Source organism: Bison bison, unplaced genomic scaffold, assembly GCF_000754665.1.
Source record: "Bison bison bison isolate TAMUID 2011002044 unplaced genomic scaffold, Bison_UMD1.0 scf7180017864228, whole genome shotgun sequence".
NCBI lineage: Eukaryota > Metazoa > Chordata > Mammalia > Artiodactyla > Bovidae > Bison > Bison bison.
This window is the reverse complement of record NW_011494800.1, coordinates 2,832,683-2,856,589: the sequence shown is the minus strand read 5'-3', so window position 1 is coordinate 2,856,589 and position 23,907 is coordinate 2,832,683. Positions and strand designations below refer to the sequence as shown.

The 23,907-nt window shown below is 40.7% G+C and overlaps 1 protein-coding gene across 3 annotated transcripts in view; it reads right to left on the bottom strand.

Moving 5' to 3' along the window:
* LOC104992906 (chromosome unknown open reading frame, human C4orf22) overlaps nucleotides 1-2,515 on the bottom strand; it is a 717,206-nt gene extending 714,691 nt beyond the window's left edge. For 2 of the 3 annotated variants that reach the window (XM_010845905.1, XM_010845907.1), the window contains exon 1: nucleotides 2,345-2,466. In XM_010845905.1, coding sequence (XP_010844207.1) covers nucleotides 2,345-2,455 — 111 coding nt within the window. In that variant the 5' untranslated portion in view covers nucleotides 2,456-2,466. Of the gene's footprint in view, nucleotides 1-2,344 lie in introns of all 3 variants that reach the window. The other variant, XM_010845906.1, reaches the window with a different exon arrangement.
* Nucleotides 2,516-23,907: the final 21,392 nt, after the last annotated feature.

Below are 23,907 nucleotides of genomic sequence, written 5' to 3'. Positions count from 1 at the left end.
TTATTTAACTTATATGCAGAGTACATCATGCAAAATGCTGGACTGTATGAAGCACAAGCTGGAATCAAGACTGCCAGGAAAAATATCAATAACCTCAGATATGAAGATGACACCACCCTTATGGCAGAAAGTGAAGAACTGAAGAGCCTCTTGATGAAACTGAAAGAGGAGAGTGAAAAAGTTGACTTACAACTCAACATTCAAAAAACTAAGATCATGGCATCTAGTCCCATCACTTCATGGTAAATACATGGGGAAACAGTGAGAGACTTTATTTTGGGGGGCTCCAAAATCACTGCAGATGGTGACTGCAGCCATGAAATTAAAAGACATTTGCTCCTTGGAAGAAAAGCTATGACCAACCTAGACAGCATATTAAAAAGCAGAGACATTACTTTGCCAGTAAAGGTCTGTCTAGTCAAGGCTATGGTTTTTCCTGTGGTCATGTATGGATGTGACAGTTGGACTATGAGGAAAGCTGAGCACCAAAGAATTGATGCTTTTGAATTGTGGTGTTGGAGAAGACTCTTGAGAGTCCCTTGGACTGCAAGGAAATCAAGCCAGTCAATTATAAAGGAAATCAGTCCTGAATATTCATTGGAAGGACTGATGCTGAAGCTGAAGCTTCAATACTTTGGCCACCTCATGCGAAGAACTACCTCAGTGGAAAAGACCCTGATGTTGAGAAAGATTGAAGGCAGGAGGAGAAGGGGATGACAGAGGATGAGATGGTTGGATGGCATCACCGACTCCCTGGACATGAGTTTGAGCAAGCTCCAGGAGTTGGTGATAAACAGGGAAGCCTGGCGTGCTGCAGTCCATGGGGTCGCAAAGAGTCAGACACGACTGAGCGACTGAACTGAACTGAAGCTCCAGGGACGGCAAGCCCCAACTACGGAGCGCCTGTGCAGCAGACACTGAAGCCCTCACGCCTAGACCCCGTGCTCCCACAGCAAGAAAAGCCATGGCAAGAAGAAGCCCAGGAACAGCAATGAGAAGCCGGAGAACCACAACTAGAGAAAGCTACAGTGCAGCAACAAAGACCCAGTGCAGCTAAGGATATACAAATAAATGAAAGCACTGTGAACATGTCAAATATACTGTATTAAAAAATTATGTTCCTATGTAGCACATAAATGTGTTTTGAAGAAGCACTTTTCAGACCTTGGAATCCCCACTGAAGTAAAATCTAAGTTTTAATACAATCATTTTGGACTCCAAATCCAAAAATTTCAATCCACTAAAAGACAGAATGACTGTTGTGGTGAATAAGTATTTGTGGAGTTCACTGCAGGATACAGATCCTTCTCAGACTCACATGTGGAGTGGACCCACATAGCAGTACTTGCTCTCTCTGGCCTAAATATGGGGCAACTTGGGGGTCCGGGGTTTGGCTCCAAAACAGCAGAATTTCCAAGTCAGTGTCCGTTTAGTCGGCCTGGTCTGGGGACTGTATCAGGGCTACAGGGACGTTCGGTCCATATCCTGCTTCTCAGGACCCGCAGCCCATTATCCACCCCCCCCATTCTGATTCTCCTCCAGGAGGCCAAGCACTTTATCATTCTGCCCTCCTCCCAGCCCCCCACTTGCTCCCCACCCATCCCCAACACCTTTAAGAAGCCAGAGAAGGACTGTAGCCAATCCCAATTACATTCGATTTTGCTGTGTTGCAGGCTTTTTTTTTTTTTTTTTAACTGTCAACAACAGTTGTGCTCCATCAACTCGGTAAACAGGAGTCAGCTTATGCCTGCAGTTACAGGGAGCTGTAACTGTACCTGTAATTAAAGCGATTTCTGAACCAACTGGCTGGGGATGACAGTTCAGGGAACCAAATGCCCAGTAGAACACGAGATACACCTGGAAGGATACTGCCTTCTGTTCTTTGGTACAAACTGGCAAAAAGAAACAGGGTGTCAGACCTGAACTGCAGCCCCCGGAAGGGTCTCCGCGGGTCTCCGAATCCAGCCCCTCAACTCGGAGAGGGAGGATTTTGGAAGCGGGGCGGCCAGGAGACGGCGAGGGCGGCGCTGGGCAGACAACCGAAGTTCCGCGGCGCGTGTGTGCGCGTGCGCACGGGCACGGGTCTGCGCGGCGCCACGGACAAAGGGGCCGGAATGCCGCTCAGACCCAGGTAGTGGAGGGGGCGGGGGGCGGGTAGGGACACGGACACGGCGGCACATTCCACCGCGGTGGCTTTGGAGCCGCGGTCAGGAAACTGCCGCGCCTGCAGTCCCCAAGATTCACCGCCAGGGGGCGAACACCCCACGACCCGGGGGCTCAGGATCGTGCGCGGACCCAGGGAACGCAAAGGCGGTGGGCCACCCTACTGGGCGGCTGACCTTACCTCCAGGTAGTACAAGTCCAGGGTCGTGATCTGCGAGTCCAGGAAATCTTCGTAGGTGTTGAACTGCGTGACTATATTGTCCACGGTGGTCAACGCTTCGTCCTGATCCATCGCTGTTGCCGTGGCCGAAGCGTCCCTAGCTACGGAGGCCCGGGGGCAGGGTCAGAAGATTCCACCCACTTCGTCCCTTCCAATCAGTTAGAAACCGGTGCGGAGTTTGGGGCGTTAATCCCACCCCCGTGTCTGGTTACGGTTTCAGGTTCCCGCCTCACTCCTAGGAAAGCTGTCTCAAATTACCCTCCCCAAGTTCAGGTCTGACGACTTCAGTAGACGCGCACTTCGATAAAAATGAGTAGTCTTGGAAGAGAGGCAATTGCAATCCAAAATTTGAAAAGGTGAAACTCCTGCCAGGATATGTAGACAAAATACTACAGATCAGAGCTTCTAGTCTCATTCTAAATCAATGCTGTGAAGGACCAGATTACCAAGGTTAGTTCTCTGGTAACTGAAGGTCCATTTTTGCAGAGTGTCTCAAAACAGAAATTTCTAGAAATGGACTTGTGAATAAATCCATTAACAAAAGAAAGATTAATAACATTTTCAAATTGTTGTTGTTGTTGTTGTTGTTTAGTTGCTAAGTCAGTCCCGACTCTTTTCCAAGACCCCATGGACTGTAGCTTTGTCAGGCTCCTCTGTCCATGGGATTTCCGGGGCAAGAATACTGGAATGGGGTGTCATTCCCTTCCCTAGGGGATCTTCCCGACCCAGGGATCGAACCCACGTCTCTTACATCTCCTGTATTGGCAGGTGGAGTCTTTACCACTGGGCCACCTATTTTTAAGTTATTGCTAATTTTTGGACATGAGAAAGAATTTATGAATTTCCCAAAGGAAACTAACTGAACGAAAATATCTTTGAAGACTTCTTTTGGCCCCAGGCGCTTGTTTTAACTTTTTTTTTTTAACCTTTAAGTTTCAGTAAACACACAAAGACCTTGGCCTGTGGAAGCTGCCTTCTTTTAAAGGGTAAAATATCTGTGGAAAATTAGAAAGCAAAGGTTTTTACTAAAGACTTTTCCTTTAGAACAGAGTTTTACATTTTGAAAACATGGATTTAAAGTAATCCACCCTGGCAGCTGGCAAAATTTTTCAGAATCCATTTTTGGATTTTAATGTTCTACAAATCATCCTTGGGAATTAACACATAGTACAACACTTGAGTCTGTGGTAGTTGCTCTCTAAGTACTTACCGAGTTAATTTTGAAGCTTTCCACAGAAGTGCAAAAAAATTTTTAATGAAAACATCTGTTAAGATACTTCACCTTGAGTTAGCTTTCTTACTTTAAAAAGGCCCTCTCAAAATTAGAATGTCATGAATGTTCTGATTTTAAGTGCTGGAAACAATAATCTCTAGGATATCAGTAACTTGTCTTTTAATTAATTACATTTTAAGTGGCACTTTGGACATTATTTTTAAATACAATGTAGTCTTGATTTAGGAGAACAGAAAGGAGAAAAAAACCCTGGACACTCATAATACAACAATGACATTAATAATAATAATACCAGTTATCGAGTGCACCCTGCATGCTAGGCACTGTCCTAAGTACCAACAATGGATTACATCTTTAGCTAGTATCTGTGCTAAAATTAACAACCACCAACACTTTGACATCATCTAATGCCTAAAAAGACATGAAAATTCAAATAGCTCAAGACTGAGGGAAAAATCCATGTGGCTTAAGGCATTCTACCTGATAAGAGACAGAGGTCTCAGGATTCTGGATTATCTGCTGCTGCTGCTGCTGCTAAGTCGCTTCAGTCATGTCCGACTCTGTGCGACCCCATAGACGGCAGCCCATCAGGCTCCCCCGTCCCTGGGATTCTCCAGGCAAGAAGAGGAATGGGTTGCCTTTTCCTTCTCCAATGCATGAAAGTGAAAAGTGAAAGTGAAGTCGCTCAGTCGTGTCCGACTCTTAGCGACCCCATGGACTGCAGCCCACCAGGCTCCTTAGTCCATGGGATTTTCTAGGCAAAAGTACTGGAGTGGGGTGCCATTGCCTTCTCTGTCTGGATTATCTAGGTCTCAGTATTCTCTATTATCTAATGTCTCCTCATTATTCTGAGTGAACTGAGCACAAGGAAAGGCTTAGAAAATATATATTTAATTTAGTATGATAATATTTATTAAAATTTTATCATGTGCCAGCCCTGTTCTAAATGCATGCTTTATATGCATTATCTTGTTTAATCATGACTACAAATCCACCAGGAAAGTAGCACTAGCGTTATTCGTAATATGGAAACAGAATGAATCTAAGTGGATTGGCCAAAGTCTTAGAGATAAAAATAGCAAAACAACTCACTACTCGTGCTTTCCCAGAAAGAGAAAGGTGAATCGAGGTTTGAAGGGCCACATGGAATTAACTATCAAAGTTGGGGTTTTGTATTTATTAGAAATACATATATATGTCAAATTGTGAAAGGGAACGTGGATCAGCACAAATAAAGAAGCAAAAGGGGTGGTGTATTCCAAGATGTGGAGGCAAAGAAAGATTGGGTCCTGTGTAGGAAAAAGAAACCCGGGAAGGAGCACAGAAGGAAGGAATCTGACTAAGGAGACAAATTGGTAGGAAGGCTTTGAATGCTTGAATGAAGAGTTTGCAGAGGTAATAATCTTAGAGTAAGACAGGGTACGAAGAAAACGACTGATGATCACGTACAAACAAAACATGTCACTGTTGAAGCCTCCAGAGTGCTTATATTATCATATCAGCTTTGAAGTCCTCCTCCTTCATGATCTCATGCATTCTGAGAAACCATAAAGAATCTGGGGAAACTGTGTGTCTGTCTGTCTGTGTGTATGTGTGTGCACGGGCACGCGTGGGCATCCTCAGTTGCTCAGTAGTGTCCAACTCTTTGCGACCCCATAGACTGTAGCCCACCAGGCTCCTCTGTCCATGGGATTTTTTAGGCAAGAATACTGGAGAGGGTTGCCATTTCCTCCTAAAGGGCATCTTCCCAACCCAGAGAATCAAACCCACATCTCTTGTGTCTCCTGCATTGCAGGTGGAATCTTTGGGTTTATTCAACCATAGCAATTTGATTACAAGGACCTATATGTTAGTAAAATCTGAGATTACTGTTTGCCTGTATATTCTTCTATTAGGATCCACTGTGACTATGTATTTTTGGTGGAAACCTCATTAAACGTTACCATTTGGCCATCAGCTCTTTGATGAAGGAATCCCTAAAACATCTAAATTTAAAAAATCATGAAAATGCTTCAAGTCAATGAATCTAGCAATGTGTTCCAACGGAGAACACTGAGGATGATTTTCAACAAATTAGTTTCTTTATACATCAGTTCAGTTCAGTCGCTCAGTCGTGTCCGACTCTTTTCGACCCCCTGAATCGCAGCACGCCAGGCCTCCCTGTCCATTACCAACTCCTGGAGTTCACTCAAACTCACATCCATCAAGTTGGTGATGCCATCCAGCCATCTCATCCTCTGTCATCCCCTTCTCCCCCTGCCCCCAATCCCTCCCAGCATCAGAGTCTTTTCCAATGAGTCAACTCTTCGCATGAGGTGGCCAAAGTTATACATAGTGGAAGAAAAAAATATCAATTCAGCCTTACTTCTCAAGAAAAGCTTGAATGATGGTAGGCCTAAGTCAATTGTATTTTTCTTGACCTTCAATTTAAGTTTAAAAGCACTTTCAGACCTGTGCCTGAGAAATTAATGAGCTTTGGCAGATCTCTATTTCCTATTTTAAAGTCTTTGTTATGATCAGTTATTTTGGGTAACATGCATTCCTACTTGTAGTCCAGGATTTTTAAAGATGGAAACCTGAATTTAGCACCCAATCCTGGATATTTCATTCTTTGCAAGAGGACCAGCAAGGAATATCTATATTCACAACAATACTCCAAAAGATGAAAGAAACATGTGCTATGTAAGAATAACAAAATATATACCATATTTAGCTTAGTTTTGTTGCTGTTAGTCTCTAAGTCATGTCTATCTCTTTTACAACCACATGGACTGTAGCCCTCCAGGCTCCTCTGTCCATGGGATTTCCCAGGACATGAATGAATACTGGAGTGGGTTGCCATTTCCTCGACCAGGAATCGAACTCACGTCTCCTGCATTGGCAAATGAGTTCTTTACCACGGAGCTGCCAGGGAAGCCCTTAGCTCAGTTTACTGAGTTTAAAAAATGACACAATATAAAAATAAAAGTCATGGGAATGTAGGCAAAAATCTAAGCATCATTATCTCTTTGAAATAAAAAGGCTTTGGTATTATACTTACCAAAGTATAAGTGGAAGTGTATGAAAAAATTTCCAATTAAGCTTTGTGCTTTTCTATTTCCAAATATCCAGCAATATACCATGGTATCTGGGAAAGTGACTAGAAAACATACTTTAGGTAAGTTGACATGATAGAAACGAAATGCCTTGTTTATTATGCTAATAAGATGCTAAACACTCTGAGTAAGAACTTGAGGTTCTATTAAACTGCACTTAATACATTACCATATTGTAAGAAAGAGAAACATAATGCTCACTCTAAAAGGATAAGAGACTTGTGTCTGACGTTGCCCTATTGCTCATGAAGTTCCTGTGGGTTGCAGATGAGGACTAGTGCTTAATCATCAGTCAAGGAGAGCTCTTTTGCACTTTGTAATAAAAACAACACTGAATTTATTTCTTGTGATGAGATCACTGGACTTCCACATCGTCTGTTATTCTAAAGTGCTGGAGTTCTGGTTCCACAGCTTCTAGCTCATGCAGACGTGATATGTCCATGTGTCATAATTCCAGTTTTCTCCTGGCCTCTGACAATGTAAAGGGAAGGATCCAGAAGAAAGACCAGAGGTAACTGCTACCAGGAATGGGGCTGACAGGTGACAGAAGCTAATAAAAGTTTGGAAGTTACTGTGCTATGGGATTTTTGTTGTTGTTGCTGTTCAGCTGCTAAGTGATGTCCGATTCTTTGTGACCCCATAGACTTAAGTCTTCACCATCTCTTTTCTGGAATAAATGGTGGATACGGTAGCTGCAACAATCTTCTCAGAACTGGGCTCTCAGCGACTCTCTAAGGTTTTCCTAGCAATTCCACTGAAAATTCCTTCAACCTCTTTGCCTACATGGATATCAGGCTCTCCCCTAATGCACCACTCCCGCTGAGGGGCCAAACGCTCTCAGAAGGCATCGCAGGTGAACAGATGGCCACCTCGACCAGTGCAGAGCTGCCAGTTTCAGATGGTTGCTCGGCACCACCCCCGATCTTACTATGTGTTTTTCCCTTCAAATCACTCATTTTCTGCAGTGACTTTTCCTCCTTTGTCTTCTCTCTTTAACCCTATATCCTCCTGTCTCAAAGCAGATCATCTTAACTCCTACTTCCCAATGGAAGTAAAAGGCATCAGATTAGATATCCTACGAGATTACTCACATATGAATTCTTCAATTTCTTCCCTTTGGTTTCAAAAGAAGAGATTCACCTCCTCTTAGACCTTCATTCTACCCTGGCTCTCTCCTGCCTTCTCAGGATTTCTTATTTTGACTATCCCTTCTCACTCCTGTATCATTATCTCTCTTCCTCTCTCTTTCCTTTTCTCTCTCCCCCACTTCTTTCCCCATTTTTAGAACAAGCAAATGAACCCTAAAACAAGCCTTCCACTCCACAGTCCACTTCAGCTACAAGCTCTCTCATCTCTCACAGCAAAGCTTCTTGAAAGAGTTAGCAACCGCCCCTATTCCCATGTTCTAACCATACAGTTTCTGCTCAGCCCTTCCCAGTCTAGTGTTATGCACTGGTCCACTGAAACTATCTTTATCACAGGCCATGATGATATCCTAGGCTTTTTTTTTTTTTTTTGGCTGAGTGGCATGCAGGATCTTAGTTCCCCAACCAGGGATCAAACCCATGCCCCATGCATCGGGAGCTCAAAGTATTAACCACTGAACCTCCAGGGAAGGCCTCCTAGGCAATTTTTTCTATTCTCATACTACGTCACTCTCAGGGGCATATGAGTCTGTGACCACTCTTGTCTCTTCAAAACTCTCCTTCAGTTGCCATCACATCATTTCTGACCAGTTGTTTGGTTGGTCAACTAGATGGCTGATTTTCTATTAGCTGTCTTTGCTGTGTTCTTTGCAGGCTCCTCTTCCCCTTAACTGGCTTTTAAAAGTTCAATGGTCTTGGAGTTCTCTTCTGGGCCTTTTCTTGCCTCTATATGTTCTGAGACTATAGTCAGTCCCCTATGTACAAACAAGTTCCACTCTGAGAATACAATCATAAGTCCAATTTGTTCATAAGTCCAACAAAGTTAGCCTAGGTGCCCAACTAACACAGTTGGCTACGTGGTACTGTACTGTAATGGGTTTATAATACTTGTCACACAAATAATACATAAAAAACAAACAGAAATGAAACATTTTTAATCTTACAGTATAGTACCTTGAAAAGTACAGTAGCATAGTACAACAGCTGGCATACAGGTGGCTGGCATCAAGTGACAGGCAACAAGAGTTACTGATGGAGGAGGGAGAGGAGGTGGGAGATGGTAGAGCTGAAGGATTGTCAGGAATAGGAGACAGAGGACGAGCTGCAATTTCACTCATGCCTGACGGTGATGGAACATACATTCACATCTTTGAAAGTTCGCAACTTGAAGGTTCGTATGTAGGGGACTTATTGTATATCTATATCCATAACTTATATCCTACATGCATATGATTCTCACGTTTATATAACTAGCCAGATCACTCTCCTGAGCTCCAGCCCACAAGTCCAACTGCCTACAAGACATCAACAGATGAAAATGAGTATACAATTGAATTTTTCTCTTCCATGCTTCCTAAACTTGCTGCTCCACATGTGTTCCCTCCTTCAGAATACATCTTTCTCTCTTCTCTCCATGGTTCATGGAAGAAACCTGGAAGACAGTTGTGACCTTGACTCTCCTTTACCCCTGAAATACATGACCTGTATTATTTCATTCTCCCAAAAATATCACTTAAAGGCTTTGATTTCTTTCCAACCTCATTGCTTTTGCATTCTTGTCTAAGCCAGAAACTGACATCTAGACTCCAAAGATAGCCTCTTTTCTGGTTTCCTTAGATCCCTTGGGCACCCTCTCCATTCCACTCTTCACAACTGAGTTAGAGGGTTTACTTAAAAACAGTGATCTGATTTCATCACACTTCTCTGAAAACCTCCATTGGCTTTCCACTGCCTTTGAATTAAAATTTCTTTCTTTTCTTTTTTTTTTTTTTAAAACATGGCTAACAAGGCCCTCCATATTCCTTCATCTGACATTTTCACCGTCTCACACATTACGTGTAGAAGAGACAGATTCCAGAAACTACTGGGATAAAGTGTATAGAGGCGCAACTGAGCACTTTTTATCCTCAAATAAGAGTCAAAAGATTTTCATTTTAGATCAAAATAAGAAATACAGTGATGTGGTTGGTTTTTAATGAAAGCTTGCAAGTATTTAATAAACTCTAATAATTAGGTACTGATTTGAAGGTAAAAAAAATTTCAGATGAAATTTCTGGAGAAAATAAGAAGTGACATCTTTAAAACTCTAGAGACAAGGTGGAAACAAGCTGCTTTTCTGAGGAGTATATTTAGCACCTCTAAAATACTCACTGACCTCTATAGAATTCCTCAGAGGAGAAACCTGATCTATTTTAAATCAGCATCTTCTTTCTAGCCTCTGAATACAATGTCAGAGCTCATCAGGTAGCAAAGTGTTTTTGTAGCCATGGTAATAATACAACAACCCCACTCACAACTAAACCAACACAAAAAGAGGACCTAACCTTCATTAGTCTTCATTAAACACTCTAGAAGAAGCATTTAAGGAAGGGACACCAACTCCATTAAGAGCTAATTCACTCATTGAGCTTGGCTCTAATTCTCCAGGATATCCAACATTCTCTGAGTATGGATAAACTTATCACAAGAATTACAAAAAGAGATGTTTGGGTCCATCTTTGCCACTGACACTCATCAAAGCAATAAAGTTAATCACTCAGCAATAATTTAACATAACTGGATCAGGCACAGTGTGTGCGTACATGCTCAGTCACTCACTTGGGCCCAACTCTTTGTGACCCTACGGACTGTAACCCTGCAGGCTCTTCTGTCTGTGGGATTTTCCAGGCAAGAAAACTGGAGTGAGTTGCCATTTCCTTGTCCAGGGATCTTCCCAAGTCAGGGATTGAATCCACGTCTCCCGCATTGGCAGGTGGATTTTTTTTTTTTACCTCTAGGGTCACTTGGGAAGCTCAAAAGGCTCTGAAAGTGCCACAAAAAATAAAACCTGGTCCTTCACATCTTCAAGGATATCACAATTTAGGCAAGGGGGATAGAGGTCCTGAACTGGTAAGTGGTTGAGGGGAGGGAAAGAAGGAGATAAATTAAGCAGATTTGGGAAATACATCTTGAAATAAATGAGGACAATTCAATTTTATAGGAGCTAAATGATAAAAAATATTCACAGTATACAGAGTGGGATATAGGTGAAAAAAACTGGTCCTGTGTGTGAACGACAGGCTTAACAGAAAGAATGCAGGAATTTGTTTTAAGAAATCAGAAAATAATTTTGTCTTCTCTAAAAGAACTGGATGGTCTGTAAGATCACATCTAGATGGAAAATTGTGTGATATAACATAACATATGTGTTTATTAAGTGTTTGGATTTAACCTAAAGAAAGTCTCTGAGAAGAAGGGGAAAGAGTAGAATTGCTCCCCCATGCAATAAGAAAACACATATTGTACTAAGTTATTTTATAACCATAAATCTCAGTATGCTTGGCAAGATTTTTTGTCAGTGTCAAAAAATGTGTATTTCCCATCTTTTCTTTTATTCATAATTATCTCTTTTCTTCTCCTTTTTCCACCTGCCTCTACCACCACTACCCACCCAATACATCCACCCAATAATTACTTTAATTTTTAAATACAAAAACAAATTAGATGAATATTATTTTTAGGATAATTCAGACAGATAAAGCTAACCCTTGCCAAATAATATGAACACTAAACATATTAATACCATAGCACGTACTGATGAAGAAAAACGAAAAGCTTATATAAATAGATGCTGTCAACCATTGGTCAAAATGATGTGGTCAACTTTAGCCAAAGGCACACAAAAATATTAATGTCAATAACCAAGAGAGAATATTTCTAGCAACTATAGTGTTTCAGTAGTATGCACATTAAATGTAAAGTTATTTTAATGAATATGACACAAACGTGTTCTTGTACGACCACGTTAATGGATCTCCAGCTGCTGCCTTTTCTGTCTGGACCCGTAAACCTTTTTATTTCTCAGATTCTTTTTACCTTTCTTCTAAAACTACCCCTTTTCCATGTCCATTCAGAATATCTACAGACATATGCAATTACTGGCTCATATTTTCTTTTTCAAAATTTTTGCTAGTCTCAAAATTTCAAATTTCTTTAAAAACCGTTTCCTCCCAGCATACCTCAGTGTTAATGTCTCTGATTTGCATTCTAGAACATTGAGACTGAGGAGATGATGGCAGCAACAGACCTGAAATGACTGTGCATCTGTGATAAAGTTTTATCACAAAAAATGTGGCTCTGTATGCATGCTTATCAATAACCAAATGCATTAATAATGGTAACTTAGGCTTCTGTTTATGATACCATGTGTAATGCACTGTGCTTCCTAATTTTTCCCCTTTCCACTTACTATTTAGTTTATGAGTCAATTACTGGATTTTGAGGGTTTTTGTAAAGGGCTGATCATAAAAATTGATGGCAAAGTACTCTGAGAGCCTTTCATGATAACCACTCTGGAGAGCAAAAGAGTTTTTTTTTATGTTATGTTCTTTCATAATGTTTCCCAGTAGATTACATATTCCAGAAAGAGTGTACGTGTAGATTCCTGAACTTTTTTAAAATGTAGTTTAAGAATATTGTCTCTTACTTTAATTTAAAAAATCTAATATTTGCCTCAAAGTATGACTACAATAGCAGCTACCAAGAACATGTGACTGTTGGCAAACATTCTGACTGCCCTAAATCACTCAACATTTCCAAATAATTATTAATATGCAGGAGGAAATCTAATTGTTAATTTAAAATGAACTAAAAATAGGCTAAGTAATTTTGAAATTAAAACTTCTACTGATTTCTAGAAGTTTGGCCTGCATAATTATTCAAGAGTGAAGAATTATATTATTTTTATGAAATACTGGCACATTTTCTATTATAGGCTTATATAATTTATTGATCATTATAATATATATGATTATGTAACTGATTTGTTTCTCCACATTCTGCTGCTGCTGCTGCTAAGTCGCTTCAGTCATGTCCGACTCTTTGCGACCCCAGAGACGGCAGCCCACCAGGCTTCCCCATCCCTGGGATTCTCCAGGCAAGAACACTGGAGTGGGTTGCCATTCCCTTCTCCAATGCATGAAAGTGAAAAGTAAAAGTGAAGTCACTCAGTCGTTCCCGACTCTTAGCAACCCCATGGACTGCAGCCAACCAGGCTCCTTCGTCCATGGATTTTCCAGGCAAGAGTACTGGAGTGGGGTGCCATTGCCTTCTCCGCTCCACATGCTAATAAACCCTAATTAATAGGTTTTGGATACTAAGAGAAAAAAAGTAATTAAACGTGTTGTTGGTAAAGAACCCACCTGCAATGAAGGAGACCCCAGTTCGATTCCTGGATCAGGAAGATCCCCTGGAGAAGGGATAGGCTCCCCATTCCAGTATTCTTGGGCTTCCCTTGTGGCTCAGCTGGTAAGGAATTTGCCTGCAATGCAGAAGACCTGGGCTTGATCCCTGGGTTGGGAAGATCCTCTGGAGAAGGGAAAGGCTACCCCACAATCTTCTGACCTGGAGAATTCGTCAGACATGACTGAGCAGCTTTCACTTGTCAAACCTGTTGTTGGGTCAAGAAAAAAATAAGGCCATTTTCCTGCAAATCCAACATTTAAGAGGGAAAGTGTTTGTTTAGGTTCTAAAAAAGTCAAGCCTCAATTATTTTTATTTAGTTGGGAACCATAGTCAAATCCTATAACTCCTTTCTATCTTACTTTATTGAGAGACACTGATAATAAATTATCAAGTCATAGTTAAACAATGAAGTTAATTAATAGAAATGAGCTACATAAAACAGAGACCATGTTTTCCTCCTTTAAAAAAAATTTTATTTATTTGACTGTGCCAGGTCTTAGTTGCAGCACGTGGGATCCAGTTCCCTGACCAGGGATTGAACCCCAGTCCCCTGTATTGGGAGCTCGGAGTCTTAGCCATGGGACCACCAGGGAAGTCCCTCTTTCTTTATTTTTTAAGTCAAGAGCTCTTCAGTCCATAAGCTCTGCACCCAAGACATCACATGATAGCTGGCTTCTTCATTTATTTACTTACTTCAATGTGCCAGGTCTTAATTGCAGCATGTGGGATCTGGTTCCCTGACCAGGGATTGACCCTGGGCCCCAGGCCCTGGGAGCACAAAGTCCTAGCCACTGGGCAACCGAAGAAGTCCTGAAGCTGGTTTGTAATCACTACTCAAGGGTCTTGGTGCAGAACCAATTGCCCTAATCTATACACTGTGCTCTGGCCTTCCAGGTGGCACTAGTGGTAAAGAACTCGCCTGCCAATGCAGGAGGGGTAAGAGATGCCCGTTCAGTCCCTGGGTCGGAAAGATCCCCTGGAGGAGGGCATGGCAGTCCACTCCACTATTCTTGCCTGGAAAATCCCATGGGCAGAGGAGCCTGGAGGGCAACAGTCCACGGGGTCGCGAAGAGTCCGACACAACTGAAGCGACTTAGCATGCACCATACGCTGTGTTCCACCCAGTTTCTGACCTTTCTATTCCTGAATTTTTTTATTCCTCCATTTACAATCTAACTTTGTCTTTTCACCACACGTTACCCTATTTTCCCAGTTACGACCCTGGGCATTGCTTCTGGTCTGGAGATGGATGTTTCCTCTTTGTTGTTTCATCTTTCCGCGAGTAATGCATTTATTCCAGCTTCCTGTGGGTGGCGCTCCTGCCTGAGGCTCCCCAACCGGAAACCAACATCTAAGGGTTACTTCTACGTCTGCCAATGGTGCCCTGCAGAAACAGCTTCACCCACAGGTGAAAGCTGTAATATCGTGTGGTTTGAAGGGCATCAGGCCTGCCAGCCAAAACCTCCCCTGGCAGCCTACCTGAAATTCCAGCCAAGGATCATTAGTGTTGCTCCTTAAAATAACTTTGTTGTTTTGACTCAATTCTTCTTGCCCCCACTCCTACCTTTTCCTATTGGAATAATCATTTCCCTACATGATTATTGAGAACTCAAGATTTCGTAAATTTCAGCAGTTGTGTTATAGCAGAACAGATGGCGCTTGGTAAGCAAGATTTTTATGTTTTTTTGTAATCCTTTCATTCTTTCTACTAAATACTAAGTACTACTTTAGTATTTAGAATGGGGGAAAAAAGGTGTTAAAAATAAGTTTGCCTACAGACAAGAAATTGTATGCACACAGGGGGAGAGAGGCCTACAGGTGACTGTAACAAAGTGATAGAAACTAACAGGTTGAGAAAAATCCAAGCAAGCAGGGACCCTGAGGGAACATTCCTCCCCAGAGGATTCTACTTCCTAAAACTCAGGAAGTTCTGAGTTTTCCTTTCAAGTGAAGTGAAGCGAAAGTCACTCAGTCATGTCCGACTCTTTGTGACCCCATGGACTATATAGTCCTTGGAATTCTCCAAGCCAGAATACTGAAGTGGGTAGTCTTCCCAACCCAGGTCTCCTGCATTGCAGGCGGATTCTTTACCAGCTGAGCCACAAGGGAAGCCCTGTGGAGGTTATTTTCCTTATAATGCCTTCTGAGCAGAAGTAAATTTCAACATTATGAATCTTTTTGTTGCCTGGAACAAAGAACACATTAATTAGTAAATGGATCATTAAAGATACATTTAATTCATTGATTAAGCTACCAAGAGCAGCACAGCACTTCCTGGAACAAATGAAGACCTAGTCACATTGACCAAGGGTAGGAAAGGATGAGGAATGGAAGGAGTGAGCTTGGTCCAGGAGAGGTAGCCTCTTTGGTAGGCAATTAAGAGCAGCCAGCATCTCCTGCATTGGCAGGTGGTTTCTTTACAACGAGTGCCACTTGGGAAGTCAGTGATAAACAGGGATTCCCTAGTGGCTCAGTTGGCAAAGAATCCACTTGCAATGCAGGAGACCCAGGTTTGATCCCTGGATAGGGAAGATCCCCTGGAGAAGGAAATAGCAACCCAGTCTAGTATTCTTGCCTGGAGAATCCCTTGGACAGAGGAGCCTGGTGGGCTACAGTCCGTGGGGTTGCAAAGAGTTGGGCACAACTGAGCATCTGAGCATATAGTGATAAACATATGGGAATACAGTGTGATGGGGTGTTGAGAAGAAATAACCAGCGTGACTGAGAGATATACATAAATGCAGCACAGAGAATCTTTTCTAAAAAGATTCTTTTTAGAAAAAAGAACCAAAGAATCTTTTTCTAAAAAGCTTTTTAAAAATGTAAAAAATGCTTTTATTGAAAATTGTAGCACACCTAAAGAAAAATACCCAGAATGATTTATATCAAAGTGAATACCCATATTATTTCCCCCCAGGACAAGAAATATTTCCAGTATCCTCCCAAATCCTTTTTCTCCTTCTACTTGATATTTCCTCTCCCCACTACTAAAATGTTACAGTTCTTGTTTTTGCACCAATGATTCCCATCCCCCAAAGGGAGGTCTTAACCAAGTTTACCATTTTGCCCAGGGTTTAGAGTTAAATTGTTCTGAAAATGTGTGCTCCTTGTAGAAGAGAGGGTGTAACCATGGAAACATACTCATAGGAGAATGTCTTCTGAAGAGTGGTGAATATCTACTTTCAGGCCCAGCCCCACTGTTTCCATGGCTTGGAGCCCAGTTCTCCCCTCTCCTCTCATCCCTAATGCACACGTAGAGGTTTAATCAGGGTCCACAGCTGACATGACCACCCTTCAAGCAAAGTCCGCACACCTGCAGTGTGGAGGCTCAGTTAACGGAGAATTCTGGAATCCCAGTATCCAAAGCCCAGTCCAAGAGGAAAGGACTCACACCTGGGTGAATGTGTTCTGTTGGCCACTTAAGTCTGGGGAAGAGCGGGGGCAGAAAAGTAGGCTCCACTGAAAAATACAGGGCCCAGGCTTCAGTTTTCTCCTTCCGACTTCCCACCACAAGGAAGTCAACTGATGGTGAGCAGAGCTAAAGCCGCGAAGGGCAGTCTATAAAGTGGCCCTTAACACGTACTGTGACTGCAACTGAGAACACTTGCCAGTCACGACTGGGCCACTGCCACACTGGTCCTCACTGCATTTGGTCTTTTTTTTTTTTTTTTCTTGAAAAAGGGAAGAAGAATAAAAAAGCAGATGGGCTAGAATCCAGCAGTTTTTCAAGACTAACAAAATATCTTGTCATTTCTCCCTATTCAGAGTAGAGGGAATTTCCAGCCATTTAAAATTGTGACACCACACCATAAGTTGTCCAGTGTCACGTTTCCATTGCTGACTTTATTGTGGGGCTGAGCACGCACACACAATTTTCATTTAAAGTGACTTTCAAAACTGAGTTTAAGGCATGTACAAAACACCACTTAAAAACAGAGAACTTCTCTATGAATGAGAAAGTATTGTACTAAGTGTACAAATATGGGTAAAATTTCTGAGTTCCCTAGAACTGAGGTCAAGTGTGTTAACCTCTGCTCTCTGGATCATAAGAGAATAATCAGCTTTACAGCTTAAAAATCATGTTTCATTTTACAGCGGAAGAAACTGAAATCTTATGAGTTTAGACATCTAGATGATACTTTGTACATTCACAGTATGTGCTTATAAATATTTGTTGGATGATGGAAATATCACCCAAAGGCAGAGATAGTGACAGAGAAGCCGGTGTTAGAAGCCAGAAGGACTCCTACTTCCTGGTCAGTTGTTTTGGCTCTGTTTCGTCCTCACATTTTCCCCAGCCAGAGTCAGCAATGCAATGAGACATAATTGTAGTCACGGAGGTCCAAAATTCAACAAGAAAAAAAAAATGCACTCCCAATCACAGAAATGCAATTTTGTAAAAAGCTCAGCTGGTAAAGAATCTGTCTGCAACTCGGGAGACCCTGGTTGGATTCCTGAGTTGGGAAGATCCCCTGGAGAGGGGATAAGCTACCCACTCCAGTATTCTTGCCTGGAAAATCCCATGGACAGAGGAGCCTGGCAGGCTACAATCCATCGGGTCACAAAGAGTTGGCCAAGACTGAGCGACTAAGCTCAATAGGTAAAGGAAACATAATGCCAGTCATTTCAAAGGTATAACAGAATGTCTTTGCCGGATGCTTCATGGGCACAAGGCCCTGACAGAAAGGAAGCTACTCTAATGTTCTGCTGAAATAAGGTTAGAAGTGTTTTAGTTTCTTTAGCCAAGATGCACCCCCCAAAAAAGTATTGAAGTATTTCCATCTACCTAAAACCCTTTCTTCTAAAGGTTTGCTAGACAAAAATCTGGCCTACAATAACTTCCTAGACACCTTAGAAAATGGGCAGTACTGATTTTGTTTCATAGTACTGAATATTTTATCTAAACACAATAGTTACTTGAGACAGAGAACTGGTTTCAATGAGTCCTTTATTAGCAGTCTACTGTTTTTAAAAATACTACGATTACAGATCTGCTAAAAGCATGGAGTTATTCCCTACCAAATCAACGTTCCAAATGTAATTCCATCTGCCTGATACTTTGACATTTTAGGTCTGGAAAAGCACAGGGTGAGAGATGGCAAAGAGCGGGGAAATTTTAGTTCAGAAGTGCAACAGCTCACTTAGAGCTTTAGCTTAGAGTCAAAACCACTGTGACTAATACATTTTTCAGATTTATTAAGTAAAAAGGCTCAGAGGCAAAAGAAAGGCAAGAAGCAAACAGAATTGGCTCTTGCACCAGCTCTTCAGGATTCTGGTGTAGTGCCCTAGGATTATTTTCATAGCTGGGCAAGAATGATAGATTGTAAATGTATAACTCATTGGCAAGACAATACTTTCTGAAAATAGTATTTTCTGCTGAGATATCAACAAAAAAGATGGATGTAAGGGTTACACCAACTGTTTCTCTGGATATGGTGCACCTGTTAAAAAACAAAAAAAAAGTCTAAAGAATTTGTTCTCCTATTTCACATCCCTTGACCTTTACAACCATTAACTTCACAATGCTAATAAGCTCGTGACATACCAAAGTTTAAATGAATCCATATTTTTGAAGTACATTGGATGTTTTTCCATCCAAACCAAAGTTCTCTTAAAAAATGTTTCCTTATTTTGCACAGGTGTAACTGGAAAACCCATGTTGAAGGGGCTGGATACTTACATTAAAAGTGTGTGACTGCTGCCTCAGAAATAATGCTGTTTTGGTCACAGCTTTGTTGAGATATAATTCACATACCATACAATTCACAAATTTAGTATATATGACTCAATGGTTTCTAGTATATTCAAAGAGTTGTGCCACCAATTAACACAATTCGTTTTACAACATTTTATCACTCCCCAAAGATACCCTGTACCCTTTAGTTATCATCTCCAGCCAGTCAGATTCCTACCCTGTTCTAGGCAACCACTGATTTATTTTCTGTCTCTATACATTTGCCTATTCTGAACAATTTATGTAAATGGAATCTCAAAATACATGCTTTTTTGTGATTGACTTCCTTCTCTTAGCATCTAGTTCATCTATGTTATAGCGTGTATCTATACTTCATACTTATTTTTGAGAATAACATTCCGTTTTATGAATATATCACATTTTGTTCATCCATTCATTAACTGATGGACATTTGGGTTGTTTCTATGCTTTGGCTATTGTGAATAATACTGCTGTGAAGATAAATGCGTCTGTCTTTGTATGAATGTGTTTTCATTTCCTTTTAATATATACCTGGAATTAGAATTCTCGGGTCATATAGTAACTCCATGCTTAACTTTTTGAGAAACTGCCACACTTTCCAAAGATTCCAAAGTGGCTGCACCATTTTACATCCCCATCCAACAACAACAACTAAGAAATCATTGCTAAGTCCAGGTCATGAAGGCTGACCCATATTTTTTTAAGAATTGTATAGTTTTATATTTTCTACTAAACACATTTCCAGTTAATATTCACATGGAGTATTCAGTAGTAGTCCAACATTTCTTTTCAAGGTGGATGGATATTCAGTTGTCCCACTGACATTTGTCGAAAAGACACTTCTTTCCTCATTAAATGGTCTTGGCATCTTTATTGAAATCATTTTTGACCATAGATATATTGGGTCTTTTTCTATAGAATCTATATGTCTATCCTATGCCAATACTATGCTGTCTTAGTAACTGCTGCTTTGTAGTAGTAAGCTTTGAAATTAGGTGTAATTCTCCAATTTTTCTTTTTCAAAATTGTTTGGATGATTTGGAGTACTTTAAATTTCTATATTCATTTTAGGATCAGCATGTCAATTTCTACAAAGAAGCCAACTGGGAATCTGCTAGGGACTGTCGAATCTATAGATCAGTATGGGAAATATTGCCATCTTATCAATAAAATGAAGATAGTGTTAGTCACTCAGTCATGTCTGACTCTTTGCAACCCTATGGACTGTAGCCCACATTGTATTCTTTTGATGTTATTTATAATCAAAGCGTTTTAGATTCTGTTTTTGGATTGTTCATTTCAAGAGTCTAGAATATATACTCTTATATGTACATACAATATATAGATTTTTATATGTTTATCTTATATGCCACAACCCAGCTGATTTTGTCCATTGCTTCTAATGGAAGTTTTAGTTGATTCCTTAGTATTTTCTATATACAATACATATTATCTCAAATAGTGAAAGTTTTACTTCTTAGTAATGCTTTTGAAAGAATCCTTTACTACATTTGACCTTAAATGAAATCACTGAATGTAGTAAGTCCAGATGTAAGAATTTATACATGAATTTTTCCATTTTATCAAATCTATTTTCATTAATGGGCTTCCCAGGTGGCAGAGCGGTAAACACTCTGCCTGTCAATGCAGGAGACGTGGGTTCAATCCCTGGTCTAGAAGATCCCCAGCAGTAGGAAATGGCAACCAAGTCCAGTATTCTTGCCTGGGGAATCCCAGGGACAGAGGAATCTGGCTGGCTACAGTCCACAGGGTTGCAAAGAGTTAGACAGGATTGAGGGACTGAGCATGCCCGCATGCACTCTTCACTAATATGTGACTCTCTGATAAAATATTTCTTCTCTTTTTGTTCTCTGTTCTTTAATTATGCTTGGACAATTGTTTCCTTTGACTGCTTTACTTCCCACAGTAAAACTGTCACCTTTCTGCAAAAAAATTATAATGTTATTACCATTTATGCCAAAAGGATTAGGCTACCTAACCAATCCCAAGGCCAGGAGTATGTGATTCAGTAAAATAAGACAAATTTCTTTAGAATAGGGTTTACACAGCAATCAGAAGTACAGAAGAGCAGGGCTTCCCTGGTGGCTCAGTGGTAAAGAATCTGCCTACCAATGCAGGAGACCTCGGTGACTTCCCTGATCTGGGAAGATCCCACATGCCCCGGAGCAACTAAGCCAATGCACTACAACTAGTGAGCCTGTACTCTAAAGCCCAGGAGCCACAACTACTGGGTCCACATGGAACAGCTACTGAAGCCCGCGTGCCCCAGAGCCCGTGCTCTGCAACAAGAAAAGCCAGGGCGATGAGGAGCCCTTGAATGGTCCAGCAATGAAAACCCAACCCAGCCAAAAACATATAAATAAATAAATACTAATCTCTTTTTCTAAAAAAAAAAAAAAAAAGGACAGAAAAGCAATGTCCCATCACTATGGCAGTAAGTTTGTAGTAATATAAATGAGAGACTAGAACATCAGTCCACAAAAGGCCAATTAAAGTTTTAATGTACATGCCCCCCACCACATCACAAAACATACCTGTCACTTATGGCTAATTTTTCCTCTACCTAGAAAACCTCTCCTTCAATCACTTTGTAACACATTGAATTAAAAAACAAACAAACAAAAAATACTACCAGAATTTGGCACAAGACTGATAGCAAAGCAATAAAAATTAGTCAAGAATTATATAACTGATTCTGGGAACACTGTGAGGCTTTCAACATGTCTCTCTGTCTCTGTCCAAAATGCATCTATCATCCCCATATGGCTGTCTTCGCAGAATTATGTTTCTGAGGCACTCATTAAGGAGCTCAGCTGAGGGGTTAGTATGTTACCAAGGAGGATATTGAGTTTAGGGGCAACTTCCTGCCCCCAGGAGGTGGGGTTACCTCGCAACCAAGGTATATTATAAGGAATATGGCCATGATGTTGCTCTGAGAAAATCTCTCTTAAGGAGTTTTATCTGGAAGTTAGGCAGTGACACACAGAGAAAGATCCTGCATTTAGGATGAGCTTGAAATTCCTCATCAGAAGGAAACAGACTGATCTATGATAGAACTTCACCCCTGTTCTGAGATGTTTTCATATTATGTGTGTCTATAAAGGAAATATATATAATCACAGGGACGGTTTAAGTAATTAGTCTTCTAGTCTGGCTGGTTGTATTTCATGTTTTTGACCATTACCACTCAGACATTTTTTTAAGACCAAGCTTTAACAATTATAAAAACAGTTATCAAACATATATTAAACATATATTAAAGTTTGGCAGAGTTGACAGCCTAAGTTATCATTAATTCATAACAAAACAAACCGCAAGAATGCTTACTTACAAGTAACTTATCCGAACATGCCCCCATAAACTGTATTTAAATACTGTTGATTTTAATCTCAGTGAAAACACTGGAGCATCCCTGTTAGTAAAGAGGTAGGAAAATCAGTCTAGCATTGGCTCCAGAGCCTTAGCTATTTACCAGGATAATCTGAATTTTAATCTCAGATCTCCCCTTTCATGGCTGTCATATTGGGTAAATCACAAAATCTCTTCTTTGTAAACTGAAAGTAATAGAACTACTTAGCTTATGAATTATCATAAAAGATGAAATGAGAAAATGCACATCGAAAAAATTAGCACAATGCTTGGCACATGGTAAGTTCTCAAATAGACTTTGAATTGTTTCTTTCTTAATGTACTTATCTGAAAATCTTAGCTAATAATTTGTCTTATACTCACATTTATTTTAATGAGCATTGAAAGCTAACAGGAATATCCTATAATTTCCTCTTATATACATTGATACTGTCTACTATTAATATTCCTGAAACATTTTAAATTTACAAGATAAATAATATATATATATACTACATATGCTGTATGCTAAGTCACTTCAGTCATGTCCGACTCTTTGTGACCCCATAGACGGCAGCCCACCAGGCTCCCCCATCCCTGGGATTCTCCAGGCAAGAACACCGGAGTGGGTTGCCATTTCCTTCTCCAATGCATGAAAGTGAAAAGTGAAAGTGAAGTCGCTCAGTCATGTCTGACTGTTAGCGACCCCATGGACTGCAGCCTACCAGGCTCCTCCACCCATGGGATTTTCCAGGCAAGAGTACTGGAGTGGGGTGCCATTGCCTTCTCCACATACGCTGTATAAAAGCATATATATTTACATATAAAGTACATATATGCTATATATGATGTATATACATGGGCTTCCCTGGTAACTCAGATGATAAAGCATCTGCCTGCAATGTGGGAGCCTCAATTTCAATCCCTGGGTTGGGAAGATCCCCTGGAGAAGGGAATGGCAACCCACTCCAGTATTCTTGCCTGGAGAATTCCATGGACAGAGGAGCCTGGTGGGCTATAGTCCAGTCCAGGTCACAAAGAGTCGGACACAACTGAATGACTAACACTTTTATACATAATTTTCTAACTTTTCTACCTTAGCATTCACTTTATTATCTCCCTTACTTCCAGGAAGACAGTATTCCCTAGATAGAGGACTGGCAAATAACAAACCACAGCCTGCACTGAACCATATGACTACATTTATTCAACAGGGGCTATTCTATTATGTCCAGGATGCATCTTTTTCAAAGATACTGGGCACACAATAGATAGATATGACAAGCCTATTTCAAATACTTATCACCTAGAGATCTTAGTATTGTATATGGAAATAGTAGGAGTTCAAAGAAGTGTTCACTGAACAAAAACTACATCTCATACCTGGTGAAAGATAGGGGGAGATGATAAGGTAGATTAAAAAACTCAGTAATACAAAAAAATAGTCCCCTTAGATATGCTATAAGCCAATATAAAAATATTTACTCTGTTTTGATACATATTATTGATAATAATATATTGGTACAGTAGTACTTTATGTAATTTATAAAGATAAAATTTGGGGGTTGGGTTCAAACACTCTTTTATTAATGGAGTTGATTTTAAAACGTAAGGCAACGGGTGGGGCTGGAATGATTCAACTCATCTACCTGTACGTCAATCTACCTATTGGTCCACCCTTTTGTTTTTCAGCTTGAAATTTCTCTCACCTGAAATTTTGTTTATATCCAGATATGATGGAA